Source organism: Hyla sarda, chromosome 7 (assembly GCF_029499605.1).
Source record: "Hyla sarda isolate aHylSar1 chromosome 7, aHylSar1.hap1, whole genome shotgun sequence".
Taxonomy (NCBI): domain Eukaryota; kingdom Metazoa; phylum Chordata; class Amphibia; order Anura; family Hylidae; genus Hyla; species Hyla sarda.
Window position 1 is genome coordinate 103,236,963 of NC_079195.1, and position 18,364 is coordinate 103,255,326.

Below are 18,364 nucleotides of genomic sequence, written 5' to 3' on the forward strand. Positions count from 1 at the left end.
ACTACAGACTCTCCTGAGACATTTCGTTGAAAAAGGTACCATTTCAAAAAATAAGGCCGAAAAACTTATACCACAATTCCCCAGTTTTCCGCGCTGTTACTTCCTGCCGAAGGTACATAAGACCCTCACCTCACCCCTGGGTAGACCCATAGTCTCGGGGGTAGGGTTGGTCACAGAGCCACTTTCCAACTGAATTGGCTGCTGCGACCCCTTCTGCAGGAAGTCCCTGCATTGGTGAAAGATACAAATCAATTTCTTAATTGCTTACAAGATATGTAAGTCCCCCCTTTCTTCTAAATAACAACTCGTTTCAGTTCGATGGACAATGGTACATGCAAACGGGGGCATGGCCATGGGCACCCCCATTGCATGTACCTTTGCCAACCTATATGTGGCATTGTTTGAGAGTAAATTAATTTTTTCAGAAAAAAAAACCTTTCCTCAGGTTCGTCCGGTGCTATCTCAGGTTTGTGGAAGATGTGTTCATGGCCTGGGATTGCACCGCAACGGACTTTGAGGATTTTGTAAGGCACTCAAATGAAGTGAATGATATAAATCTCAAGTTCACATATAAGGTTGACAGTGCCCAACTAGAATTCATGGACGTTCTGGTTAAGATCAATAATGGACAAGTGACTACAGTTAGTTATCGGAAGCCCTCTGCTTGCAATTCTCTCCTTCACTTCTCCAGCTACCATCCTTTCCATGTTAAAAAGACAGTTCCATATGGGCAGTTTTTGAGGCTACGGCGTATCAATAGCACTATAGAGGATTTCAAAACACAAGCTGGCGAATTGAAGGAGAGATTGCTTGCAAGAGGGTATCCCCGGGCAGCTTTGGATGAGGCTATGGAGAGAGCTCTCTCCAGAGAGAGAGCGTCCCTGTTTAAGGGAAATAGAAGAAAACAGTCTCCCCCAGACACTAACAGTGAACATTTCTCTTTTTCTTTTAAATTTAGTCCTATGGCCAATCGAATTAGTCAAATTATTCAGAAGAATTGGTTTTTAGTGAAAAAAGATGCAGACCTAAGCAAAATTCTACCTCACTGTCCTATGGTCACGTTTCGGAGATGTAAAAACTTAAAGTATGAGGTAACTAGAAGTAAATTCCAGTCTGAAAACAAGTGTGGAACAGAATGGCTTGAAAGAATGGGCCCCACAGGTAACCACCGGTGTGGCTCCTGTTCGTGGTGCCCATATTTCAAGCCAGGGAAATTCATCAGAGTAGGAGGAGTAGACGTGACAGTTAAAAATCTAATCACTTGCAGAACACCTTGGATAGTCTATGTGATCACCTGCAGTTGCGGTAGGTTCTATATAGGCAGCACTAAAATACCTGTTCACACCAGATTCCATGAGCATATCTACTCCGTGCGCTCCAACAAAGGTTCCCCAAGATTCATAGAACATATGAATGAAGCGCACGGAGGGGATTGCAAGAACCTGGTGTTTCAGGGTATTGAAAAAAGAAGGTGGTGATCTCAGAAAAACCCTGTTACAAGCAGAGGATAATTAAAACCAACGCGCAAGGTAATCTCGGTCCATTCTTTCTTTTCCATTGGATGCATACTGCTTGTTTTCTACTTGTGGGCTCTCGCACCCTAGACGGTGCAGTATAAGGTGGCTGGTGTTTCCCTGAGTGGAAGTTCTTCTGCGGTTTTTCTGAGCTGTCCGGTTGCATTTGAGCTGCTGAATGGGGGTTGGAGTGCCGACTGCTGTGTCTCTCCACTAAAACATGAACATTAACATAAGCCTCTGCTTTACTGTAGCTCATGTTGGACTAATAGACTCAGCCTGATGCAGCAGGCTGCTGGGAGTAGTAGTACTAGAAGGGCAATCAGTGTGTTCTCCCCTCTCCATAAGGACAATGTTCTTACATTTAATCACAAGCAGACAGTGACAAGTACTTACATCCATCACTGTCCCTGCCTGCAGTCCGGCTTGTCGGTGTAGGGCAGTCCTCACACTTCCTTCCTCCTCAGCGGTGCCTGTGTTAGCTGACAGGATGATAACACTGGGTAACTTGTAAAGAGCAGAGGGAGAAGAGTTATCATCCCCCTCTTGCTCTGCAGGCTCTCCTCAGCACTCCTCTCTTCTTCGTGTCTCCCCACAGACTGCACAGGCTGGCTTAGACCTGCAGTCTATGAGACAGGGGGGAACACGCTGGTGACCTCTGAGATCTGACACAGAGGGTTCAAATAAGAGATTGCATCCTGCTGCCTGTGTCGGACCTGTGATGTCATCAACGCGCTCCTGCAGGTCCAAACCAGCCTGTGGCCATAGAGCATAGGGATGTAAGTGCGGCCATGGGTCCCATAGCTGCTGCCATACAGGGTTGTAATCAGCCCTGCCAGTGCCTAGAAAATGACACATCCAGCCCTGAATGTATTTTGCTGCGATTTTCGCAAAATCATGGTAAAAACGCTGCGATTTTATAGCGATTTTGTGCAAATAGCGGAAAAATACAGTATTGTGAGTATGGATGTAAATATGTTCAGGGGGCCCCATTTTGGATGGGGGCCCTGGGCAACTGCCCAGGTTGCCCTGCACTAACGTCGGCCCTGGGTACAGCTAAGCTACTTGCTATGTTCCTTTCCAAATGATAAATGGTGCAATTACAAAGTATTCTATTATTTGAAGATACCCACTTACCATAATGCACCCTTTTGGCTTACCTTATCCTACTCAGAACATTTCCTAGAGTCCCTACCCAGGCAACCCCATCTGGAACCTTGTCATTACCAATTTCCTATAAAACCTTTGCATAATGGGATATCCTATATAGGTGATAAATATGGCATGTATATGAGAGGAAAAAATATGGCATGTATATGAGAGAAAAAGATTTAAAAAAATCACCTTTTACAAAGCCAATGTCCAGAAGGTGTTATTAACACCGGCCTGGATAGAGCTAGAAGTACTGACAGGTCCACGCTATTGACAAGTAAATCTCCTCCTAAAGAAGCTGCCAAACATTTCACCTTTTCTCTGGCCAACTCCTACATGAACCAGAATGTTATTAGCGCTATTAGACGCAACTGGTTCCTGTTGGAGTCGGACTTTGATCTACAAGATGTGATTAAACTTCCCCCATTAATTACATTCAGAAAGAACGTCACCCTTGGCAAAAAACTTAAGAAAGCACACCAAGAATTAGTTCCTCGTAGCACAGGATCTGATTGGCTTACAAAATGCTCACCTACTGGCAATCATCCTTGTGGTTCTTGCCCCCACTGTACACACATGATCACGGGGAAACATATCCAGATAGGGGGCGTTGCACATTTTGTAAAAAAACCTCATTACCTGTAGGATGCCATACATAGTATATGCTTTGGTTTGCCCGTGTGGCAGGTTCTATGTGGGGAAGAACATTAGGCAGCTCCAGGTCCGGTTTGGGAGCATGTCCGCTCTTTCCGAACCGGATCTGGTGCCCCCAGGCTCATCTCCCACATGAACGAGGCACACGTGGGCAATTGCCGTAATCTCCAATTCTGTGGGTTGGAGAGAGTACCCCCACTTAAATTTGGAGGTGATCGAGCACATAAACTGCTACAACATGAGGCACTCTGGATCGCTAAACTAGATGCCCTTAACAATTTGGGACTTAATGACCGTAATTAATATACCGCTTTTTTATGAGCACTTTATTTGTTACCATATTTATGACTGAGATAGTTTTTAACTGTTTAGTTTTAGTATTGGATTTGTTCACTCACCTGTATTTGTTGTTATTATCATGTGTTACTCTGAAGGTCACATGATAGTCACGTGACCTCAGTTGCATTCCAGGTTTTCTAGCAACCCACCCCGTCAGCCCTACATATTGGGTGATGACGCGCTAGGACGTAGTTCTGGCGTGAGGAAGTGCGCGCAGGCGCACGAAACACTGTGTCCCGGTTACCCCTCCTCCTCTGTATCTTCCCCGCCTGTCTACACAGATATGCCGCTCTAAGAAAATAAAGACTTCCCTGCATGATGAGTGCCGTCTTCTCGTCTCTTGTTTTTGTTCTATGAGAGAAAGTGTGCTTGTGGGTAATCCAGTATTGGGAAAACAAGCAGGTAATGGTAAGAATACCAATACAGGTATAAAGGTAGATATGTACCACTCATCGTGTAGCTATTAGTGGTGATTTGTCTGTCTGCATTTTGACCATCCTTAAATGGTTGAGACTGGTTTCCATTAATTTATTTGTGTGTTATCTTTTTATATATATTCAATAAATGTTAAAGGGGTATTCCAGGGGCTGTAAAGTTAGTGTAGTTCATAATATTGTGTCTGTACCTGTGTTTGACGGTGGTCCTGCAATTCTTATGTGATTTTCACCCCAATAATTATTTTTAACAGCATAAAAATTACTTATATTTCGGGATTTCCTAGGTTGCAGTGCATCGAGACATGACCTCACTAGTCAGTTGTGCAAAGGGAGCCAGTCCTGATTCTATGGGGCGAGCGACCGCTGGGTGGGAGAGAGATTATTTTGCAACAGCTGTAGGCCCCCTGGTTAGAAAACACACTGGTATTTTGAATGGATGAAGCTCATTTGTGCTGCAATGGATGTGGTGGCTGATGTGTGGGAGGGAGGAATGTAAGTTCACACTTACAAGCATGGAACTATGGGATGTGTAGTTTTTCTTTTTTTTCCGTAAATAATATTTATTAGAAAATTTTCAGTTTACAGAACAAAATAACAAGACATCCGCAACAAGCGATGTACCAAAACACGTACATTAGATACATAGTTTGTTCAAGGTACAGGAACAACATATAGAAACCAGAATTCACAGTGAAGGTATGCTTTCCACCTCTCCACAGGTAGGGTTCGGTCTAACCATGTATAAATCTATAGGAAATATACTAAAAAATTTACGAGTACTCCAGGGTGTATGCAAAGCTTTAAAACTGTAGCAAAGAAGTCATGCGGTATTATGAATGAAGAGCCTGAGACCACAGGGAAAAGACAATGCAATCAGAAGGCATTCTACAATCGCGTTCTATATCTATGCAGTGTGAGGACGCTATCCAACAAGTCCACCCCGTTTGAAATGTAGTGTAGGTGTTAGAACCTAGTGCTATTATTTTCTCATATGAATATGTAGTATTTATGTTGGCTATGACAGATTCCACTGATGGCACAATACTAGTTTTCCAGTGACTCGCTATCGCTATTTAAGCAAGAATACACATTATACAATATAGGTCACGTGTAGCCTTGCCTAGAGAGGATAGGTCTAGGAACAGAAGGGCTGATTGAGGCGCCCATGGTATGTTGCTACCCAAGACTGACTTCAGAAGAGTGGAAATTCAGACCAAAAAGGGTTAATAAAAGGACATTCCCATAAAATATGATACAACGTGCCCTGTCCGCCACAATACCTCCAGCAATTTCTAGATGACCCTGGATAAATCATAGCTAGTCTATCCGGTGTGTAGTACCACCTTAGGATCGTTTTTGTGGCTGATTCTATGTGGGAGGAACAAAGCAAGGCTGCGTGAAGGTGTTTGAAAGCTGTCTCCCATGTGGATAAAGAAAATGTAACCTGTAAATTTTTCTCCCAAAGGCGAAAGGAATCAGGTTTGGTGATACTCTGGGGCGCCATAAGGGCCTTATAAAATATTTTAAGCCCCCTTTGTGGAGTGGCTATGAGTCTCAAGGCCGCACCATCCAAGATCCCTGAGGCCGGGGTGAGATGCTGCAGGAAATGTCTAATTTGCAGGAACTTGTAGAAGTCTTTATTAGGAAGGTTGTAGTTCGCTTTTAGTTCGAGGAAGGGCAGTAGGGAACCACTATCTAGCATGTTTCTAACATTAGTAATACCTCGTACTGTCCAAGAGGACAGATCCAGGTCTGGAACCTGGGCCTGTATGAAGGAAAGAGGTAGGTCACCGACACTCATGCTAATGGGGTTGTCCATATGGGAGATAAAGTATGACCATGCATTAAATGATGCCTTCACTATTGGGTTAGTTAAAGTAGGAGGCGTGACTGACCAGAAAGGGGCATATAACACATCCCTTAGGGAAAGTGGAGTGACACTTGTGGATTCGATATCCAACCAAGGGATCTCCCTTCGACTGCACCACCAAAGCTTGATAGGAGATACCAGTGTTGAAATATAATAATGATGAAGGTTGGGGTAACCCAAACCCCCCATCAATTTGGATCCAGGGAGTATGGTAGAGGCCAGCCAGGGTCTCCTTCCCGCCCAAATGAAAGATGAAAGGATCCTATGTGCTTTAGTAAAGAAAGAGGAAGAAAGAGGCATAGGCAAAGTGCAGAAAAGGTAGAGAAATTTAGGGAGGAGAAACATTTTAAAGGTAGCCACTCTCCCAGTCCATGATATCTCTGATTTTGTGTAGTTTTCCACATCAGTTTTGATAGTTGATAGAAGGTGTTCATAGTTTTCTGTGTACATTAATTTGGTGGGATAAGCTAAATGTATGCCCAGGTATTGGAGGCTCGTAAGACGCCAATCGAAGGGAAAGGCAGGTTTGAGAGAGGAGAGGAGTTGGGGGGAAAGGTTTATGGGGAGAACCAGAGTTTTGGAATTGTTAAGCAGATAATACGACAATGACCCATATTGTGCTATAATGTCTAATACCGCCGGAATTGATGTGGAGGGGTCTGTGAGGGACAGGATGATGTCGTCTGCTTATAACGAGATTGTGTGAACAGCGCGTCCTATGGTCACTCCTTTCACCCGGGGATCCTTTCTGATGGCCTTCGCCAGGGGCTCCATAGACAGGATATATATTAGTGGAGAAAGGGGGCACCCCTGCCGGGAGCCATTGGAAATGGAGAAAGGGTCGACAGGCATCCATTAACTAGTACTCTCGCTGTAGGGCTAGAGTACAGGGACGTGAGCGCAGACAAAATATTTCCCGAAAACCCCATTGTAGCCAGGACCGAGAAGGCAAATGACCAACGGAGCCTCACCAGTCGTTTCAGAAAAGCTATCTGTCCACTGTTTGGAGCATAGAGGGAGATAATAGAAAAACGTTGAGCATTAATGGTGCTGTGAAGGATGACATACCTCCCCATCCGGTCCGTCACCACCTCCTTTAGAGAGAACGCAACCGTGTTCTTGACTGCTATCAGTACTCCCCTGGACTTGGAGCTGAAATTGGAGTGGAAAACATGAGAAAAGGCAGGATGATGGATGCGAAAAGTATCCTTAGCTAACCGGTGAGTTTCCTGCACACATAAGACATCACACTTCAGATTAATAGCTTCCTTCCATAAATACGCTCTTTTGTTAGGAGCGTTCATGTCGTTCACATTCATACTAGCAATTGTTATAGACATATATCTAAATAAAGCATTAACATAAATAGTAGTAGATTGTCATGGATATCAGAGCGGCGGGGCGCACCTCCAAGCCAGCGTGCGCCCGCCAAATTACAGAGGAGTACTGCATTTAGACCATAGAGAAGAAATGTATCACTGCGAAAAGGACATACATAAACAGAACAACATATAACCACAAACATTAACAGACAGGACTGCATGTAGGATGGACTGCCTAAGCAGTAGCCATCCAGTATCCAGTGGGGTTTAGAGTCTCTGCCGAAACCGGGCACTTTGGACACGACTTTGTCGCCCGCGCCCCAACCAAAATATTAAGACATCACCATGCAGTTCAAATAGTGGACCAGTCCCCTTCAACCGTTCTGGAACGTGCTTCCTTGGGAGGCCGAGACGGATAGATCAGGTTAATATTCCAGGATTTCAATAGATCTTCACCCTCTGCCAGGGTCCGCACAGTGTGCATAGATCCTTCATGTTTGATTAGTAAACGTACTGGAAATCCCCAGCGGTAAAGAATTTTGGAGGCCCTGAGGGCTGAGGTGATGGGAAGCAGGGATCTGCGTGCCTGCAGAGTGGCCGCCGACAAGTCCGCATACACTGCAATCTTATGATACGGAGCTGGCATGCCTTCATTGCGGTGAGCATATTTCATCACTTTTTCTTTAACGTGGAAGAAATGAATGCGTGCAAGCACATCTCGAGGGACAGAAACTTCCATGTGTTTTGGTCGTGGGACCCTGTGGGCCTATCTATTATGAGTTCCTGAGGAGGACAGTCAGGCAGAGTAGTGCTAAGCAAGGATCTGACATACTCAGGTATATCCGCAGGGGCCACAGTCTCAGGGATGCCACGAAATTTAACATTGTTGCGGCGACTACGGTCTTCCAGGTCTGCAAGTTTGAGTTTGAGAGCAGTCACCTCATCCTCCATTTCCTCTCTGAAATCAATGAGGGTGTTATGGGAAGTAGCAAACTCCCCAAATTTATGTTCAATGTGATCCACTCTGTCTCCCATCTCTTGAACTGAGGTCTGCAAGGGGTTAACCATTTTGTGTATATCTTGTAAAAAGGAGGTACGGAGCAATAGTAACATGTCCCTTAATGTGGTGTCAGTTAGAGCCTGATTGGTGACCTGGACCGTTGCAAGGGGGTCCTACTGCTCCAAGTTCCCTGCAGGGGAAGTGTCCCAAGAGCTCACCTCCTTGTGTGATGTGGATCGATAAGGTACAGACCTCGCTGGCTCCGGAGTGCAGGAAATGGATGTGCTCCTTGCTGGAGATGCCGGGAGGGATGAGGAGTTCCTTTCTGCTCCGGTCTCTGCACTCCCCGCGGTGATCGGCCATCCCTCAGGTGCGGTGATTGAATCTTTGCGGCAGAGATGTGCAGGGCTGGGTCCGAAGTTGATCTCCTGGGTGGTAGCAGAGATAGGATCGCTCCCTGCTCCCGGGCAGGAGGGGAGCGCGCTGTCTGCACTACAGCTGTGCTGCCGGCGCCATCTTGGCTCACAGCAGTCCGAGGGATAAACTGGAACTTTGCTAGTGCGCCTGCTTTCGGTGACTTCCTTCGTCTCCCCGGAATCTCAGTACGGGTTTAGGCGACAGTGAGGGTGATTTTCGGGTGATGTACTGCGGTGTATTCGTCGCTTTGGCGGGTTCAGTCACGGAGCTCTCTCAGAACACCACCATACGCCTCGGCTGCCAGGCCACGCCCCCGGGATGTGTAGTTTAAGAGACCAAATTCCAACAGGAAATGCCCAGTTCACAAAAAAGCCTGGCAGGTATGTACTTAAATCACCTTATGGTGGATAACCCCTTTAAGTTTTAGGTAGAGGTTGATTTCTCAGTGATATATGGGCAGATTTATTATCGCCTTTCTGACACTTTATTGGCTGAAATTTTGTGCCAAAAATTTGCGCAGTTAGTTTTTGCGCCAAAATTTTGCGCAATTTCAAAATAGACAACTTTGTCAAAAGTGACTGTGAAATGCAGCACTTCATTCTTGACTTTGCAGTGGACTAGATTTATTAAATGTGTCTTTTTTAAACAGGCACAAAAATGTTCTAAAAGCAAACGTTAAAGAAAAAACGCAAATTCATACAACCTCTGCCATGGCTCAGAAAAATGATGATCTTTTGTAATATAGTTGCTTACATTTTTTGGAATATTTAAAAAAGAAAATGGCTCCTGAAAATCCTACCACTAGGGCTCCCTATACCTACTGGGAAACTTACCAATCCTGCAGCAGCATCAGGCTTGTCCATGAGTCATGGACAAGAGATATCTCATGGACAAGGCTGCATGAGCAAGTGCACAGTCACCTCCCACCACAAGAGAGGATTTCTAACACTGTGAGCTAATGGAAAAAGGTATTTTTTTTTAAATAATAAATATAGGTGACAAAAGGCATCAGTATTAGAAAACCTTTATGCAACAAAAATCTTTAATCCTATGTATGTACAGGTACACTATATACAAAGGTTTTGTTTAATCACGGTTTACAATCCTCAGAAATTCAACTGTTACAAAAACAAGTAATGTGATACAATATTATAGTGTATATTACAAGAATTGGTAGTGTTTATTGTCTAACAAGGATGACGACGGACGGATCACTAATTATGTATATATAAAACATTTTTCATTATGGCTATAGATACAATACAGAACATTTTTATGCATGTTGTATATTTATATTTGCCATAAATTGATGACTGGTACAACTAAAGTGACATAAATTCACCACTAGGGGAGCACTAATCACTGTACACTTTTATTGTACAGTTATATAGGTATACAGTGGTTTTATAGATATGCCGTCTCTTGCTGGCAATACGCATTATGTTGTCTATATACCTATCAAACTGCCCCACCCCCCACCTGTCAGCAGTCTGCACGTCACATCTTATATGCATTACTTTTTCCTATATAATTGAAGCTATGGCAGATTCATCATATGACGCAAGATCCCAACCCCCCTATGCAATAGAGAGAGTTAGAATTAGCCCCATTTGGATCCCATCAGAGCCTCCCACGGTACCTTCCCACATCCACATGTTGAAAAACAAATAGCCAATGAGAGTTACGATTAAAAAGATAAATTTACACAAGCAAAATAAAGTTATAATATGCTTGTGTGAATTTATCTTCATCTTTTTAATTGTAACTCTTTTTGGCTATTTGTTTCTTAGTACATCTAGCCATGACCCCTGAGGAAGCAAAACAAGCAAAATGTGTGTTAGGGTGCAGGGTCCATCATCAATTTATTGTAGGCAACATTGTAATTTGATTGTATGCATTTGCAGTTTGCCATTGTTTCATGTTTACTAAAGTTATTTGTATATACTATACAAAAGTTATTATTTGGGGGTACATTTAAAGGGGTACTCCGGTACAAAACTTTTTTTTTTTTTAACTGGTGGCAGAAAGTTAAACAGATTTGTAAATTACTTCTACTAAAAATAGGATTAAAAAATAATTAATCCTTTCAGTACTTATTAGCTGCTGAATACTACAGAGGAAATTATTTTCTTTTTGAATCACAAGCACAGTGCTCTCTGCTGACATCACCATTTTAGGAACTGTCCGGAGTAGGAGAAAATCCCCATAGCAAACATAAGCTGCTCTGGGCAGTTCCTAAAATGGACAGAGATGTCAGCAGAGAGCACTGTGCTCGTGATGTTAGCAGAGACCACTGTGTTCCAAAATGAAAATCATCTCCTCTGTAGTATTCAGCAGCTATTAAGTACTAAAAGGATTAAGATTTTTTAATAGAAGTAATTTACAAATCTGTTTAACTTTCTGGCACCAGTTGATTAAAAAAACAAATTTCCACTGGAGTACCCTTTTAAGCTTTTAGCTAATGACCACTGTTGGGTACTTTATAACTGGCTGGGTATGCTTTATAACTGGCTGACCTGCCATATTATTATATGCACATACACACTTTTTCATTGATATTAAATCCTACCTGTGTCATCATAATGTGCAATGAGTAAGGTATCCATGTAGTCCTATTGATTTGCTGTAAATTTGTAAAGTGTTGTTACTGAGCTATGAGCTAGATATGTAGGTATTTATGCATTATAAGTGGATAATTATGGCCCAGTTGTTAATTTATTATAGGTGTAAAAGATAAGGCAAATACAAATAGTCCAGAGGAGTGAAGACTTTACAAGGGCTCGTACATAAGTTTGGGTGTCAGATATGGCACTGCCAGAATTTTGGTTTCTAATAAATTCTAGAAGTGAGAAAAAGAAAAACTTATTGGACCTCGGTATGAAATTCAAGGCATGTATGTGCATGAGGCTTCAAATGACAGCACAAATTGCTAAACAAATTGGGTATTGGCTTGAATGATTAATTTTTCAATTGGTACCCCTTGTAAAATAGACTTGGTTTAACTGTATTTCCTTTGTTTTTGGAATGATCGATACTATAGTTGGAAGAGATGATCCAAACCACTTTTTCTCTAACAGTTTATTCAAAACAAAAGATCAAAAAATAAAAGTGCACATTTATAGAGTCATGCATATTTCAATATAAACATACATATAGAAATAGGTAAAGCAAAAAATAAAAATGTCCTCAATTTTTTTTATTTATTTTTTTATAAATATATATTAAATATTGTAGATATAACATTTTCCAACAGGTTATCCCTTTTATTGGTAAGGTTAAAAAAAATATAAGTAAGTGTTCAGGAACATTATTTTTGGGGTATTTTACCAAAAAGTAAAAATATTTCCCAGCATAGGTGGAAACCCATCACAATGACATACGCTGTATGATCACATCATACATTCAAGAAAGTAAAAGTGCCTTTCTGACTGAACCAGTCATGGTGTAATGTTGCGAGTCCGGTCCCGACACTCGTCCAGTGGTAGCTGAACATCAGATGTCAATGTGCTCTTTGCTCTGTAGTTCTGAAGACCACATAGTTTGTGCAGGGGTTCAATTTCAGAACCAGATCTTAAATATTTTCTCAAAGTAAAAACTCTAAATCAGTCAGTGACTTGAGAATTTACTAGCGCATAATAGGCGCCTTGTTTTGCCAGAAGCTGAGGATGAGTTCCTTGCTCAATGACCTGTCCATTTTGAATTACTGCTATGATGTCCGCATTTTGTACTGTTGTGAGCCTATGTGCGATAACTACACATGTCCTTCCTTGTCTGGCATCATCCAAAGCCTTCTGGACAATCTGCATGCAAAAAGTTGAAAAGTAGAGATTAATAGTGTCATATCTGCTGTTTTGCCACAGGAGCATAAAAGACGCTTCAGATAAATCTATCCAGACAAAAAAACATACAAAACCGTCATACTTAGTCATAATGATGACATATCATAGCAGTAGAGTTTAGCTGAGTTAATTCTATACAAAAACTGCTCCTTGTCTGTCTCCAGGTTGGGTGTGGTTCTGCAGCTCAGTTCCATTGAAGTGAATGGAGCCAAGTTGTAATACCACACACAACCTGGGGACATAGTGGAACTGTTTTTGAAAGAAATAAGCTCTGTTTTTCTATTCCTGGATATCCCCTTTAAATCTAAAATATGGCTGTGGTTATCCAGATGGAGGGCTTTTAAACTGAACAAAAATGTCACATTTTAACACACATCACAAATGTTGGATTCTGTTGTAAATTGTCCAACAATCAACAATTATTTGACTGGGTTATGGAATAACTGTAATGCCAGCTACATAAGATGGTATGAATTTTAATTTTGGGGAAGGCAGGTGGTACAGTGAGCCCAACTCCCACTAGGTTGGAAAAGTGGCAACTACCTTTTAGGCCTGTGTTTCCCAACTAGGGTGCCTCCAGCGGTTCCATAGCTACAACTCCCAGCCAAAGGCTGTCTGGGCATGCTGGGAGTTGTATTTTTGCCACAACTGGAGGCACCCTGTCAGGAAAAACACTGTTGTTCGCTGTATTTTTTAGATCTGCCTCTATTACCGCTTTTGTCCCGTTTGATAGCAATAGAATTAGAGGCTGCTTTTCTCAAAAAACTCCATTATAAGACAATGATATCTGGTGGTTGCCTTTTTGGCACTGTCCTAATACGGATTTGGCATTGTATTTTTGCAGAAGCCATAGCATTAATGTGAACAGGTCCTTAAAAGGTTTTTTCGGGGACACTGATTTTAAAAATAATGGCCTTGATTTACAATTTTAAACCTGACATGTTTTTGTCAGGTTGTGTGGCAGATTCTTTCGCATTGCGCCAGAAATTCTGTCTGAGCCAGAAGACTGCAAACCCCCCCCCCCCCCCAAAAAAAAAAAAATACTTATTCAGCTAAGCGAAAATATCAAAATGAAGTACTTTATGAATATGCTAAGAAACAAATGACATCAAGTGACAAGACACAAAAGTATGATATTGGATATAAGTTGCTGCTATCAATCTAATATACACAATCAAATTAAAATTGTGCTTATGTCAGTCTGTTGTTTGTGACTAGTAAATTTACCTTTTCACTCTCTGTGTCAAGCGCAGATGTTGCTTCATCCAAGAGCAGAACTTTTGGTTTGCGGATTAATGCCCGAGCAATGGCGATTCTCTGCTTCTGTCCTCCTGAGAGCTGGGCTCCTTTATCTCCCACCCGTGTCTTATATTTCTGTGAAAATAAGAACACAGTCGCTATATTTACCTATGTAGATTAACATCATACTTTTTATTTGCTTAATTATTTTACTTCAATTTGCTCTATAAGCACCATGCTGTCATTTTACATTTGGCTTTGCATAGCTGATAAGTTGGTGTGTGGGTGAATGAATATTAAGGAGTCCTTGTTTAAAAATAAGAGCAGAAATATTTTCCTTAGTAAGTTACAAAAAAAACTTACTAAGAAAAATTGGCTTGTCATTTTGTAAGTGCTACAAGTATTGGTTTTGTGTTTTGCACTGTATATGACATAAGCCATTTGTGTGTGTGTGTGGGGGGGGGGGATATGAATATTTAAAATAAAATCCCCTAAAAAATACTGTAGACATAAACCATGCCGCCATACTGTATACCTAAACTTTGCTGCTATACTGTACTCCTAAATAATGTAATCATTTTGCATGGTGTCTTATGAAATAATATTAAAGGGGTATTTCAGGCCAAAACTTTTTTTTTATAAATCAACTGGCTCCAGAAAGTTAAACAGATTTGTAAATTACTTCTATTAAAAAATCTTAATCCTTCCAATAGTTATTAGCTTCTGAAGTTGAGTTGTTGTTTTCTGTCTAACTGCTCTCTGATGACTCACGTCTCGGGGGCTGTGCAGTTCCTATGGGGATATTCTCCCATCATGTACAGCTCCCGGGACGTGACATCATCATTGATCAGTTAGACAGAAAACTTCAGAAGCTAATAACTATTGGAAGGATTAAGATTTTTTAATAGAAGTAATTTACAAATCTGTTTAACTTTCCGGAGCCAGTTGATATATATATATATATATATATATATATATATATATATATATATATATAAAGGTTTTGCCTGGAATACCCCTTTAATATGAATAACTAGAGGCCTCATATGCCTGGCTGCAAGACTGGTCTTATGGTACAGAAGCGGAAGGGAATTTTAACCCATGTGTATGCCCATGTATACTTCAGTTTGACCCCACTTCTGGTTCCTTACTAGTAGTAGGATAAAATGTACGACATGGTCCTAGATTTGTTGATGTTCACCTATGTCTATGCTCAGCTTTGGGTTTAAACAATCCCATTGGTTGACTCTTCATTTTTGTACTTACATCAGGCAGGTTTTCGATGAATGTGTGAATATTTGCAGCTTTTGCAGCTTCAATAATTTCCTCTTCAGTCACTTGTCTGTCAAGGACTCCATACTGAATGTTTTCTTCTATGCTGCAGTCGAACAGCATGGGCTCCTGAGACACAATTCCCATTTGGGACCTCAGCCATTTCAGATTTAGCTTCTTTGTATCATTTCCATCTGCAAGCTGTAATTGGAAAAACAGAATGAACATTAGACTATGCTTGTCATTTCACGTTGTCCAAATCAAAATTTAGTTTGAAATAATGTATATTGTGTGTTCTTTTCTGACTTGATCATGTACAGTGCTTTCACTGGGGGTAGGGTAATAGCTTTGATGTATTTAAGGTAAAGTCCAGGAAGATAAGGTGGTTGCTTAACCAGTGAAAACCTCTATATTCTTTGTTTTGTGGCATCCAGAGTAGTTGCAACTCTGTTCCTCAAACATGCAAGGATAGATAGATTTCCATGACTGGTGACTTCATGGAAGACCTTTCGAAGGCCATGGAATATCTACTTTTAGGGTAGGGTCACGTAACCCTATAGGGTCGGGTCACTGGTGGATCTGTAGTGTAAAATATGCTGCGGATCCACCAGTGACCAGACCCTATAGTGTGCCTCCTGCTGCCCCCCCAGCAAATAACGGGTGCCTATAGACCCCATTGTATTCAATAGCAGCCGTTATTTTGGGAAAGAAAAAACTGAGAAAAAGACGGTGCAAGCATTATTTTTACTCCAGCTTTTCTCGATCCTAAAATAATGGACTTCACACTGCCAGAGGCAGCCTTGAGTGTGTGAACGTAGCCTTACTCATACATGAAGTTCAAGGAAATAGAGTTGAAAATTCCAGTTCTGAAATACGTGACTGGTTCACGCAGTACATAGTCAGCATGTAATACTACATTCCCACTGCAGCCAGCTGCAAAATGAAAAGGGGCTGTCATGGCGAGACAAAGACCTTAAGTGATGTTGTTTAGTTAAGCTAGACCATCGCTCACAAAAATACAGCTACTGTATAGCACCTAATTAATGTATACTTATATCCACGAGCAGCACTTGTTCCTTACCTAATGCAGTAGGTTGATTTCAACATAATAAAAGCATGAACCATTGTAAATATACTTAGAAGATTAGCAAAGCAATAAGTATAAAAAGGCACTATGTTAAGTGAATGAGCCACTATGTAAAGTGTTTAATTTTATAGAGCAAATTACAATTTACTGATAAATACAAATGTCTGATTAATGTGTAAATCCACACAACTCGGAAATAGCGATTAGAGGAATTTAGTAAATTTTCAGAGCCCATTTTAAAATGTGATGAGACTATTCAAGCAGCTATAAAAATCTGTGAAAAAAATGGCAGAATAGCAATTTTCTATCACTGTAATTAAGGATTTGCACATTAACATACCTATTGGAAAACTAAGCATCGGGCATACTAAACAGAATCTCTGACGAAATTAGCCTTTTTATACCTTGTGATCAGAATTTAACTGTTCACATATTTAGCATCTATGACATGTGCATCAGCCATTTACACCTGAGATCCTTACTCATTTAGTAAACAGACTCATCATTACGTCTAGAAGATCCACAGTTTACATTTTTTGGACACACATTGAATCCTATTAGAATGGTGTCTGCCAAATACAATACTGAACACAAACCACATAAAGTTGGATTTGCATAAGAAAATTAATCAGAACGAGCCTAAATCTTAGAATTGTTCCTTCATTTTTAGCCACGGGGGTCATGTGTCTGTATCTCGTTCAATGTAATTACAGGGTAATTATAAACTGGATTTGCTTGGCCAAAATGCAGCCATATACTTATTAAATGCATATTTCAGACTTTTTAATGACTTCAAAACATTGTGTGGGTGAGAAACACAGGTTGGTAGATAAAAATAATCTTCTGTTTTCCAAAATGCCTGCAGGGCTCTCCTAAAGCAAGACTAAAATGGCAACTGTCCCATAGGAAACATTCTGCATGAGAACTAAATATGATGGTGAGAAAGAACCGTTACAGTAATTTTGCATATCTTACCACTGTGCCTTCTACTGGATCATAAAACCTCTCCAGTAGCTGTACTGAGGTACTCTTTCCACACCCGCTGCTGCCAACCAAGGCGAGGGTTTGCCCTTTGGAAACGCTTACACTAAGCCCCTGAAGAACTTGGACTTTCGGTCTTGTGGGATACACAAATTTTAAATCTCGAAATTCAAGGTTTCCTTCAAATCCAATCTACAACACAAACACAAATATTGTTTAAAATGACTGGTAACACAGTAAGAGTTAGTATGATAGAATAAAAATACATATGTTCATGATGTATATTTATAAATAATACTTAAAGGGGTACTCTGCCGCTAAACATCTTATCCCCTATCCAAATGATAGGGAATAAGATGTCTGACTGCAGGTGTCTGGCCGATGAGACCACCACAATCTCCAGCGCTGCACCCCAGTCATCCGGTGCACAGATCGTTAACTTATCCCCTTTGCTATGGATAGAGGATAAGATGTCTAGGGGCAGAGTACCCCGTTAAAAACAAATTAATACATTTATAATTGCTCATACACATATATTATACATGACAACGTGTAACTATGTGGATGACAAAGGTTTGCACTTAGCAGATTGATATTTATATATATATATATATATATATATATATATATCAACTTGGAAGAAACAGGTATGGAACACTCATCAATGTGGTCGTGAAAAATGTAGCCCTTATTTCATAAGGTCACTTATTTTCAGCATAGGACATCCGTGCCGGGAGTCAGATGGATAGAGGCAGGGGAAGGCAAATGAACAGTTTCAAACAGTTTAGGTGCTAGCCTCTGTCCTAAGGGCCTGACAAATGGCCTGGTGAAACAATTGTTGCCTGGTTTGTTTGCTTTACCCCCACTCTATATATCTTTGATGTGTCAGCACTGCCGGGTCTATTGACAGCTTAGGAGTTGCCTGGTGTATGAATCAGGAGCGTGTCACAGAGCCTCACTGCACAGAGCCCTGCTCGTCCTCGGTGCATAGAGCCCTGCTTGTCTTCACTACACAGAGCCCTGCTTGTCCTCAGTGTACAGAGCCCTGCTTGTCCTCAGTGTACAGAGCCCTGCTTGTCCTCAGTGCACAGAGCCCTGCTTGTCCTCAGTGCACAGAGCCCTGCTTGTCCTCAGTGCACAGAGCCCTACTTGTCCTCAGTGCACAGAGCCCTGCTTGTCCTCACTGCACAGAGCCCTGCCTGTCCACTCTCACTTCCTGTATTTGGACTCATCACAGAGAC

The 18,364-nt window shown here is 41.5% G+C and overlaps 1 protein-coding gene across 1 annotated transcript in view; it reads right to left on the bottom strand.

Annotated features, from left to right (window-relative positions):
* Window positions 1–11,904: 11,904 nt before the first annotated feature.
* The window catches only part of LOC130281633 (ATP-dependent translocase ABCB1-like), a 62,993-nt gene continuing 56,533 nt past the window's right edge, over window positions 11,905–18,364 (bottom strand). The window contains exons 26-29 of the mRNA XM_056529063.1: window positions 17,118–17,315; window positions 15,050–15,256; window positions 13,772–13,918; window positions 11,905–12,505 (exon numbers count right to left, since the gene is read on the bottom strand). Of these exons, the coding sequence (XP_056385038.1) occupies window positions 12,308–12,505; window positions 13,772–13,918; window positions 15,050–15,256; window positions 17,118–17,315 (750 nt within the window). The 3' untranslated portion in view covers window positions 11,905–12,307. The remainder of the gene's footprint in view (window positions 12,506–13,771; window positions 13,919–15,049; window positions 15,257–17,117; window positions 17,316–18,364) is intronic.